Below are 10,950 nucleotides of genomic sequence, written 5' to 3' on the forward strand. Positions count from 1 at the left end.
CATTTTTCAAATCTAGCCAACTTAATATTACTTGAAACTATTTTTGCAGATTTGACCTACTAACCAAACTTGTGACCTAATGAATTTAATTAATTAATTAACCTAAAAACCAGAAAATAATGGTAATTGAAAGTATTATTTATTTGTGATTTTTTTATATCTTAAGGAAATGCAATTAAAATCCAAAAATGTTAAAGAAAAAATATTTTTGATTTTTTCATGATTTAAAATGCTTCTAATTATGAAAATGCAACTAAATGCCATAAAAACGCACACAACAAAAATAGAGAAAAATCCTTAGATATTCTATAAAACTCAAATCTAATTAGAAGACTATTTTTGGACTTTTCAAGAGCAATTTCGAGTGGGGCAAAAATTAAGCGCTCATAGACCAAGTCGTAAAAACTGCACGGGGCGCCCTATTTGGGCGCTCCCTTTTAACCTGTAGCCGCTTTGTCTTTCTGTTTGCACCTGTACCCATTTTTTAAAAAACTTTAGCTTCCCTTTCTCCTCCCCTTCTCCTCCTCTTCTTCTTCTTCTTCTTCTTCTTCTTCTTCTTCTTCTTCTTCTTCAATACCACAGTTCTTGCTCTTCACTGTAGTTAGTGTTTGAGATAAGCCTTTACAAATAGAATATGAGATTGGAACTTGCTAGTTTCATGCTTTGCGGTAACTGAAGAAGATAGATTTTCTGGACTTAGCTTTGCACGATATGTAATCGTCAGATTTTCATTGACCATTCTAACAAATTTTGGTTATACATAATAGAATAACCGAGAAATTGGTATGGTATAAATTTTATAAAATAACCGTCCGAACCGAACCATTGACACCCCTACTCACAATGTGATAGTAATATTTCGTTTCTCACTTTTACAAAAGATTACATCTCTAATAAACATAAAAATATACTATATGTTGATTTCATGCTATATAGATAACCTGCAAAATCTGAATCAAAACATACTAACATATCAAAATTATCAACTTTCTAATACACAAGCATAAATAAAGTCTTTGTTCATTGCAAATATCTTTTATTTTCTTTGTAGCTAACCAACATGTCTAGGATTAAAGAAAATTTCCAAATATATTAATTACAAACAATTATCCAACATTATAAAATCTCCTATGTACATCAAATAGCCAATAACTTTTGTATTTGTGATTTAATTTCTTTCAACTTCAACTTTTTTCTGGACATCGAGCCGTATTAAGTTTGTTTGCTTTTGACTACATGTGCAAAGTTAGTAATCACAAATCAGTTTAGAAATGTGAGGTTCCTTTTTCTAATGCAAAACTTTCTCCATCTTAATATTTGATGTCTTTCTGATTGATGACGTATTAATAGTTCTTAGACAATTAGTACAACTTTCAACTTCATTTAACTATTTATTTTTTTAGAATTGGATATAATTTAACTTTGTTCACTAACTTTTAATAAATACTTAAATATTTCCGGTAACTACATTAATATAATGGCGCATCGATCAAACTACAACTATTCAAATTTTTGTGTGTAATTAAAGCAATAAATAAATTATTATACGTATATAAAATGAGACGAACATAGTATAATCTCGTTCTCGTACTTCACAAAAAATGAGCGACAAATGGCAAGTTTTGTAGAAACAGAGAACAGAATTGGGTCATAGTAACTTATAACGTCCTCCTCAAAACCAACGAAAGTCCAAGCTCTGACTTCCTAAATTCCCAAAATGACCTCCTGGTCCGCCACCGTTGCACCACCTCTCTCACCGCCATCTTCCGACTCCGATTCTGATTCCGCCACCACCTCCGACTCCCATCACCACCGACATTCCGACCTCTCTTCCACCATCTTCAAATCCTATCTCGAACATTCCAGCGGCGACCACAACAACCAACAACAGCAACAACATGACCTCATCAAAATCCAATCTTTCCTCACTTCTTCTCGTTCCGGTGCCCTCTCATGCCTCATTTGCCTCGAACGAATCCGTCCTTCCGATCCCACATGGTCATGTTCCTCTGGCTGTTTCGCCGTCTTTCATCTCCATTGTATCCAATCATGGGGCGTTCAATGCTCCAATTTGGCCGCCGCACGTGCTGTCACGCGTGCCGCCACTCCGAATGACAGTTCCCTTTTATGGCACTGCCCCAAATGCCGAGTAGAGTATTCCAAATCGCAGATCCCTAAAAATTACTATTGTTTCTGTGGGAAACTCCCGGACCCACCTCATGATCCTTGGGTTTTACCACATTCTTGTAATGAAATTTGTGGGAGGCCATTGAAGTACAATTGTGGACACCATTGCTTATTGTTGTGCCACCCGGGACCGTGCCCGGCTTGTCCTAAATTGGTGAAATCCAAGTGCTTTTGTGGGGCCGTGGAAGATGTCAAACGATGCGGGTTCAAGAATTTCTCGTGCAACGGTGTTTGTAAAAAGTTGTTGGATTGTAAGACTCATAGGTGTAGTGAAACTTGCCATGAGGGTAATTGTCCTCCTTGTAAAGCTAAAGGCATTTATAACTGTCAATGTGGGAAGTTGGAGATGAAAAGAGAGTGTTTTGATAGGTTCTTTAGGTGTGAAAATCCATGTGATAAGTTACTTGGTTGTGGGAGGCATAAGTGTGAGAGAGGTTGTCATGAGGGTGATTGTGGAGATTGTCCACTTCAAGGGAAGAGGACTTGTCCTTGTGGGAAGAGAGTTTATGAAGGGATTGCTTGTGATGCTCCGGTTTCGGTATGTGGAGCAACGTGTGGTAAAATGCTGAGCTGTGGATTTCATAGGTGCCCTGAAAGGTGCCACAGAGGCCCCTGCATTGAAACTTGTAGGGTGGTTGTTACTAAATCGTGTAGGTGTGGGAGTTATAGGAAACAGGTAAGATTTAGTTGTACTTATTTTGATTAATTTACTTGAACTTTTGTGATTATTTCTTTCGGTTCTAAGTTTATCAACAATAAATTGAACTTAGAATAGGTTCCTTGCTATCAAGATATGACATGTGAAAGGAAGTGTCAGAAAATGCGGGACTGTGGAAGACATGCCTGTAAGCGCAAATGCTGTGATGGGGATTGCCCACCTTGTTCTGAGGTGTGTTTGGCCGGTTCATATTTTGACAATTTTGTTACTTACTATTATTCCTAATGTGTACTTAAATCTGTCAAGTGACAGATGTGTGACAGGAAGCTCCGTTGTAGGAATCACAAGTGTCCAGCTCCTTGCCACAGGTCTGATATAGTTCTTTCTGTTTTCCTGAGTTGCGATTCCCAGGCATTAAATGGAAGAGAATTTTCATGCTATTCCTCTTACAGGAAAAGTTATTGTCTTATTGATATATCAGCTTTTTGTAGATTCAGTACATGAAAGAGTGTATACCATTTTGTGAAGCTCCTTTCCTAATATGTACGTGTGTTGGATATGTGTACTTGTGGTGTCTCTGATGCATATTTCCATATTTTAGGAACAAAAATCGTTACAAATTTGTGAAATGAGAACTGAGAAGGACAAACATGATAAATATTAGAAATCATTCCTCTTGCCTTTCTCAGAAAAGTAAATATTAGAAATCATTCACGTGGATTTTATTAGACACCTATCATCTAAGAAGGATAAGCTTTAGCATTTTTGAAGTTTAAGATACTTGAAGTGATTCGGCACCCAAGGTTGTGGCCTAGTGGTTAATGAAATGGGAGGAGGACCATGAGGTCTCATGTTCAAATCCCAGTAGAGGCAGAAACCGCTAGGTGATTTCTTCTCCTAAGCCTTGGTGGCTGGGTTATCGGGTATTTGCATTGGTGCCCAAACTGCCCTGGGCACTACCATCATAAAGAAAAAGATACTAGGGGTGATTTAATAATTTATCTTGCTACAGTGGAGCCTGTCATGACTCTTCGGATGAGGACATCGGGAGGCAGCGTGGAAAAGGATTGAATTTTGGCACCTATTGTTTTTCAATGCTATTGCCTGCCGAACTAAACGCCTGATCATATGTAGGAAAAGTTAACAGTTATATATGTTGGTCTCTTATGATTTAAAGTGCTGTTACTTTAGTGTTGATTTGCAAAGAAAAAATTGTATGAACTAAATAATCCAATTCTTGTTTATGTATTTTATATTTGGGTGACTGTGGCAGTCCTTGATCTTTTAATCCTTGCATCAGTTATTGAAAAATATGTGACCAATTTCCTTTGGTTACTGCAGAGGCGCTTGTGCACCCTGCCCAGTGATGGTCACAATTTCATGTTTATGCGGGGTGACACATTTCGAGGTAGGAGTTCAGTTACTGTATGTACCTTGTTTGAAATTTTATATCTCCTATAGTGGAAGAGATGGTTGTGTTTTCTATATAAGTATCTGTTTTCTGTTTTACTGATTAGAAAAAGTGGCCGAGTTTTCTGTTGTCCAGTCGTAGGACTTTCCTCCTGTCTGGTGAGCATTGTTTTATACTGGGAGTCTTCACCAGTATTTTATGATGAGTCAACGACATCCTTGAGCTTTTCACTTAAATATCTTTATGCTTCAAAGATCTGAATCTTCTAGCTTAAGAGATGAAGAAGGAGCCTAGGAATGAACATCGATCTATGAATAGGTTGTAACTCATGGTGCTTACTTATATTCCTCTTTGCCTACACTTGTTTATAATCCCCTCATTAATTTGATAACTTGTGGCCTTCTGTGATAGCATGATGCGCCTAGTGACTGATGGTAACAGGTGCTCATTATTTGATGTTCCTTGGCATGCACCAAAAGCAATCACAACACTAAAAGCATGACAATTTACCTCTGTTGAAATGACATCAGCCTCCCCAATCTATCCTCTTTCATCTTGTCAGATGATTTGACGTCGTAAACAAATTTTCTGTCATCACCTTATCAGAATAAGAAATAAATTTCTGTCATCTCCATGCTCGGCTCCAATAAAACAAATCAACTTGCAATCTCTCTAATGATGGCACTGTTACTATCCTCACATTGCTTCTCAGCACTGCCTGATTTCTTCTTTCCGAATTCTGCTGGAATTTTTATGCTTTAAGCAATGAAGTAGAAATCATTTTAAAGTTTAGCAAGAAGGCTCTAGATTACAACTAGAAGATTCTTTATGGTACTAACATTGTAAATCTTTTCGTGAAGATTCTTGCTAACTTGTTTCTGGTAATTTTCTTCACTTTGGTCAGGTTCCTTGTGGTGCAGAAGCTGAACAAAAACCTCCAAAATGTCGTAAACCATGTCGTGTGGATCGTTTATGCAGGCATGCTTCTAATTGCAAGGTTGTATTTGTTGCATGTACTACTTACCATGTACTAGGTGATTGTATGAATATTTTATATCGTTATTCTAGGAATATTAGCAGGGTTATCACTTGACGCCTCGGTTTTCATCCAACTTCTAGCATGAAATAAAATACTGTTTAACATGGAGGCTAACGTGTGCACTCATTTCTCTAGCCACATAGGTGTCACTATGGAGCTTGCCCACCATGTCGTTTACTTTGTGATGAAGAATATCCTTGTGGGCACAAGTGTGAATTGAGGTTTGCCTTTATTACATTTCTGGATATCTACTATTGTATACCGGTTCATTCACTGAATCTTTGTTAATCGTCGATTTTAAGCAGGTGCCATGGCCCTACACAACCTCCTCTTCCAGAGTTCACTTTGAAACCAAAGAAAAGGAGACTGACCAATCAGACTGAACTTACTCCTGGTTCATCATGCCCCCCATGCCCACAACTTGTATGGAGGTCTTGTTGGGGTAATCATGTAGGAGCAGAAAGAATGGTGGGTATCATATCCTCAACTCGTCGATAATACTTACATTATCTTCTTTTGTATATTCTTTTCAGGAGCTATTTGTTATTCTTTTGTCTCTGTCAAAAGCTTTAAATTTACTTACCAACAGAAATTCACTTGAGCTCTTTCTTGTTTCAGATGGTCTGCTCAGACAGGACAGTATTTTCCTGTGACAATTTGTGTGGAAATCCTCTTCCTTGTGGAAATCACTACTGCACTAAAGTTTGCCATGCCTTGGTTAGTAGTACTTCAAAATTATATGGCAGTAGAAGACCCGAATCTTGTGAAGAGTGTACTCTTCCTTGCCAACAGGTATTAATATATTTTCTATCCATCTCATCTGTGGGACTTACTAGTTTTTTCTTTTGGGGCCTAATTCAGCAATCAATACTTCCGATGACATGTTTCGTGCCTCTATCATTTTGATGATTGCACTCCTTTATAAGTTGGCACTTTATAGTTTGTTGTTCGGGTATGAACTATTTACTTTTATTGATCCTTCTTTAGGAAAGAAAACCTACTTGTCCTCATCCATGTCCCTTGCGTTGTCATCCTGGAGAATGCCCCCCTTGCAAAGCACTGATAAAGCGTTCATGTCACTGTGGTTCCATGGTTCATGTCTTTGAGTGCATATACTACAACAGCTTATCCGCAAAAGAGCAACTTACTGTTCGATCATGTGGAGGACCATGCCATAGGTAGCTTATTGAACTTTGCTCACTTTTCCTTCAAATCTATGATAAACGAAAGCTGTAATTTCATTGTTTTATAGGCAGGCTATATTTCTTTTTGTATCACCTTCAGCAAAAATGGTGTGCACCATGATGGCTACAGAGGCTATTTGGCTTATCAACTTATTTGCACAACCCCCATCCCTTTAGGCTTATAATAAAGTTGAATTATGTGCATTTGAAATGCACCTGAAACTCTCTAACTGACCTTGATGAACCCTTCTTTGTTTGGATGCAAAATGTGCAGAAAATTACCTAATTGTACGCACCTCTGCCCGGAGATATGTCATCCTGGTGAATGTCCATCTCCTGATCAATGCTCCAAGAAGGTAATTGATTGATATACTCTCACTGCATGATTTGTTGACCTAGTTATCTCAGTCAGTTATACTTGGTCCGAATTACAAAAAGCTTATGTTTCTTAGCATCCTGTTTTAAATCAAAATCATTCCTATGGCCATATTTATATTGAAGTAGGAAATAGCACCTATTTCCCACGAAAGTGAATTTTCTTTCAATCTTTTTTACTTTTCGTTGCCAAGTAGCCCGTGAGGGGGAGGGGAGGGCATATTACTGGTTCAGGGATGTACAGTACCCATTCTGATATCCATTCACTCCCAGACCAAGAACTCTGTGAAGCTTATAATGAGCAGATCGGCGGACCACCCCCAACGCCACAAAAGAAAAGCAACATTGAGAGAAAACCTCCTTTCCCTGCTCGGAGCATGGCCATTGGGTCAGAGAAGTAGCAAATAAGTATAACTTCGGGTGATATAAGTGTTATATGTATATACACACAAACACACAAAAACATACATACATTAACACATACTTATTTGTACATACATATATGAATATGTATGTATTTATGTATGCATGTATACATGAAATAGAGCAAGGAGAAACAGAAAACAAAATCAAGAAATATTTTTTCCTGTTTGATCCGTAAAAGGGTGTAATTTCCGTGATGCTTTCAAACAAGGATCATTTGCCTGTTCAATTTCTTCATTACATGCTTTTCGAGCCCAAGGAAGGATCTAACTTCAATATCTATCAACATTGCTCGTATGTGACATTTTTCCTTAAAGATTATCAGAAAGTAACCATCTAAGTTGCTCAGACATGGCAATTTAGGTGCCGCACCCGTGTCGACACGACACTAGTATGGGTGTGGATATGGGATCCGTATCGGCTCTGATCAAACAACTTTGGGTACTTTGACCACGGCGTACGAAAAAATTCGAGAGGAGATACAACTTGATTCCCGAATTCACAACCAAAATTCGGGTAAAGTTGAAGAAAGTAGCATACTTTACCTAGGAAATCAATCCTTTACTTATTTACAACTTGAAAATAAAATAGAAATCCACACTTTACAAGCTACACGCAAGTATTCCATAAAATTTCCCATATTTTAGAGATATTTTTATATTTTTAAATTATTTTTAGCCAGATCCCCGTACCCGTATCTGTACTAGGATCCGTATCCCCGAATCTTAGAATTTACATCTCGAAGGATCCGACCTGTAGATCCGCACCCGTGTCGGACACCTGCACCCGTGTCCGAGCAACTTAGGTAACCATTCACGACAGTAAGCATATGTGTGCAGCCTCCTTGAAGGTACCTTTTAGTTAGTCAGCCAATTCCAGGACCAAAAAAGCATATCCGTTGCATCAAACCAAGCTTGGTATTGAAACTATTCTATTTTATGCTGAAACAAAAGGGCTTTAAATCATTTTCTATCACAAATTGTTGGCTAACTTAACTATCTTTGCCCAATTCGACAAATTCTTGAGGGAGCAGGGATACGTTTCAGCAACGTATATACTACCCATGTGCGAAGGGCTGTTTGGTCTATACTATGTATATGCTGATTCGGAATATCTACATAAGTTTATTACTTATGGACTAGAATAAACAAATTAATTAATATTTGACTATTAGCTCACAAACTGATTTCTGTTTTTTACTTTCTTTGCCACGCTATTCTATCAAAGCATCGAGTTAGGATTTGAATGGGCTTCACTCGATGCCATTAAACATTCCACTAACTGGTGTGTACAAGGAAAATCATCTTTATGAAGCTGCATGAAAGCCAATTGTCTGAGATGCCATTGCTTTTCATCAGCTACTTTTTATTTGCATGTGTCAATTATCTATATTTAAAAACCACGAAAGAAAGAGAGTTCCGTTGTCAGTGAGAAAGGAAAAAACTGGATAAAAGAAAAGAAAGAGAAAGATTTAATTTCTGTGACTACACTTACTATTTCAGGAAAGGAAAAAAAGATTTCAACTTCTATGAGCTCATCCGAAATACAACTAAACTCTATCCCAGAAAGTTGAACAGGAATTTTCTAGTGAGCCAGATAGCTCCTTTCTATTAGCTCTATTAACCCAGATAACTTATTATTCCAAAATGTAAAATCAATTCTTTTTTCATTGATTTATGGCATATAGTATAGGCTCATAGTTGATGAGCCCAAAAAAAAAAGTTCCAGTTATTTAGCTTACTGAGTCACTTTTATCAATTCTTTTTCCATGTCCTATCCACTATTTTCTGCCTATCTACTGTTAACGTTTAATGATTCTTTTATTAGGTTACTGCTCGGTGTGGATGCCAAACTTTGAAAAAAGAGTTGGTCTGTAAGGATGTGCAAGCAGCCTATAGAAGTAATGGTACTGATCCCAAAGATGTATCTAGAAACCAATATGGACTTGGCATCCTTCCTTGCAATTCAGATTGCAGGAGCAAAGTGAAAGCTGCTGAGGGGGAGTTGCAACATCGTAAATCAAAAGCGCCCGAGGTAAATGCATGTCATGATCTGCTGTATTTTCTGGAGTTTAACAAGAAAGAGGGTTACTTCTCTTGCCTTAGCGTTGAATAAGTTTATTTTTTGAGAATGAGAATGATTGCGTTCAATAGGTTATTGATCCAAAGTATCCCCCATAATTAGTTGAAATTTAACTCAAATTTGCTCTTCGTCAGGAAAAGGAACCTGAAACAAAAGATAATGTGACGAAGCGAAGGCGGAGAAAAGGAAGGGCGCTCGAAGACAAGAAAACTTCAACACTGCAGGTCTGTCTTAGAATTAATGATGCATCAGTTTTTCTTTCAAGCTTTCAAATGCTTAACTGCAGTTATTTTTAACTTGACAGAGAATTATTGCTGGCATCAAGAGATTTCTTCTATTTGTTATCGTCATAATAGCTCTGATTGCTTCAGTATATTTGGGTTATAAAGGCCTATTGTGGGTCTCTGATTGGATGAATGAAGCTGAAATACAACGACAAAGAAGATACTCGCGAACATAGTTGGTCAGAATCAACTTCATACAGAATTGTTTAATCTTGGTTGAACTGAACAGCGAGGAAGAAGAATTCTTTATTTTCCCTTAAAAGAATCAATGTAAGCTAGAGTTTGTCAAGGTTTCTATATAATAATAAAAGGACGCATATATCCACTTATGGGATTATGCTTGTCATAGATCTCATATAAAGAACTACTTGTGGAAAAGGGAACTCTGAATATGGGGATATTTATTGAGTTGACAAGTTTTGAGTTTGTGATAAATGGTAGGATAGGAGTGCTACTTTTTACTTTCTGACATCTACTATTGCTGGGCTTACTCACTATTGGATTTTGTTTTTCATCATTTTCACGTAAAAATTGCACGGTATAGCCAGTTTTCGGACTGGTCATTCAAAAATAGAGCGTTTACCAAGTCAATGAAAAATAACTACTATTTTGCTGCAACAGAGACCGATCCAGCATAATATACTGGAGTTCGGTGCACCCGTGTATGAACTCCAGTATATTATGCTGGACCGGTATACTTGGTGGAACTCCAGTATATTATGCTGGAGTTCTAGTGTACTTATGCTGGAACTCCATCATATTATGCTGGAGTTCAAGCATACTTATCCTGGAACTCTAGCATAATATACTGACGTATTTTTCGGGTTTTGAACAGTGTTCACTCAGATTTATCTTTACATGAAAAGTGGCTAAATTTCGATTACTTTTGAAATTGGGCTATTTTTGAACGACCAGTTGTAAATCTGGCTATTTTTGAATTTCTCCCAATTTTCACATTTCTTTTTGGATGTAATTTGAATAGTGTGATGCTTCAACGGTCTGGAAATTGAATTGCAATAATCTTTGAAAAAGGTGTGATAGTGATGTGGAAAATTGGTTAAAATAGCACAGGCTAGCCAGTTTTCGGACTGGTAATTGAAAAATAGTCAATGTTTGCAAAGTCATTAAAAAATAGCCACTATTTTGCTGTAACATGGAAAGTTTCAGCATAATAGTTGGAGATTGGTGCACATGTGTATGAACTTCCAGCATATTATGCTGGAACTCTAACACACGAAAAGTTTTAACATAATATACTAGAGATTGGAGCACATGTGTATGTATGCTGGAAGTCCAGTATATTATGC

At 37.3% G+C, this 10,950-nt stretch overlaps 1 protein-coding gene across 1 annotated transcript; it reads left to right on the top strand.

The window, feature by feature from the left end:
- Positions 1-1,592: 1,592 nt before the first annotated feature.
- Positions 1,593-10,160, top strand: LOC109238798 (NF-X1-type zinc finger protein NFXL2). Its single transcript, XM_019405277.1, has 13 exons — positions 1,593-2,863; positions 2,963-3,076; positions 3,158-3,213; positions 4,187-4,253; positions 5,161-5,253; positions 5,431-5,516; positions 5,601-5,763; positions 5,914-6,087; positions 6,283-6,473; positions 6,754-6,835; positions 9,105-9,311; positions 9,494-9,583; positions 9,664-10,160. Exons 1-13 carry the CDS (start codon positions 1,718-1,720, stop codon positions 9,817-9,819), a joined length of 2,625 nt encoding a protein of 874 aa, XP_019260822.1. The 5' UTR covers positions 1,593-1,717; the 3' UTR covers positions 9,820-10,160.
- Positions 10,161-10,950: the final 790 nt, after the last annotated feature.

The sequence above is a fragment of the Nicotiana attenuata genome, unplaced genomic scaffold (genome assembly GCF_001879085.1).
Source record: "Nicotiana attenuata strain UT unplaced genomic scaffold, NIATTr2, whole genome shotgun sequence".
In the NCBI taxonomy this organism is placed as follows: Eukaryota; Viridiplantae; Streptophyta; class Magnoliopsida; order Solanales; family Solanaceae; genus Nicotiana; species Nicotiana attenuata.

Bases quoted from the DNA above. Each gene is read 5' to 3' on its own strand.
- LOC109238798 (XM_019405277.1), top strand. From the start codon at position 1,718: ATGACCTCCTGGTCCGCCACCGTTGCACCACCTCTCTCACCGCCATCT. The intron at 3,077-3,157 runs GTGTGTTTGGCC...GTCAAGTGACAG, and splicing joins ATTGCCCACCTTGTTCTGAG to ATGTGTGACAGGAAGCTCCG. The intron at 9,584-9,663 runs GTCTGTCTTAGA...TTAACTTGACAG, and splicing joins AGAAAACTTCAACACTGCAG to AGAATTATTGCTGGCATCAA.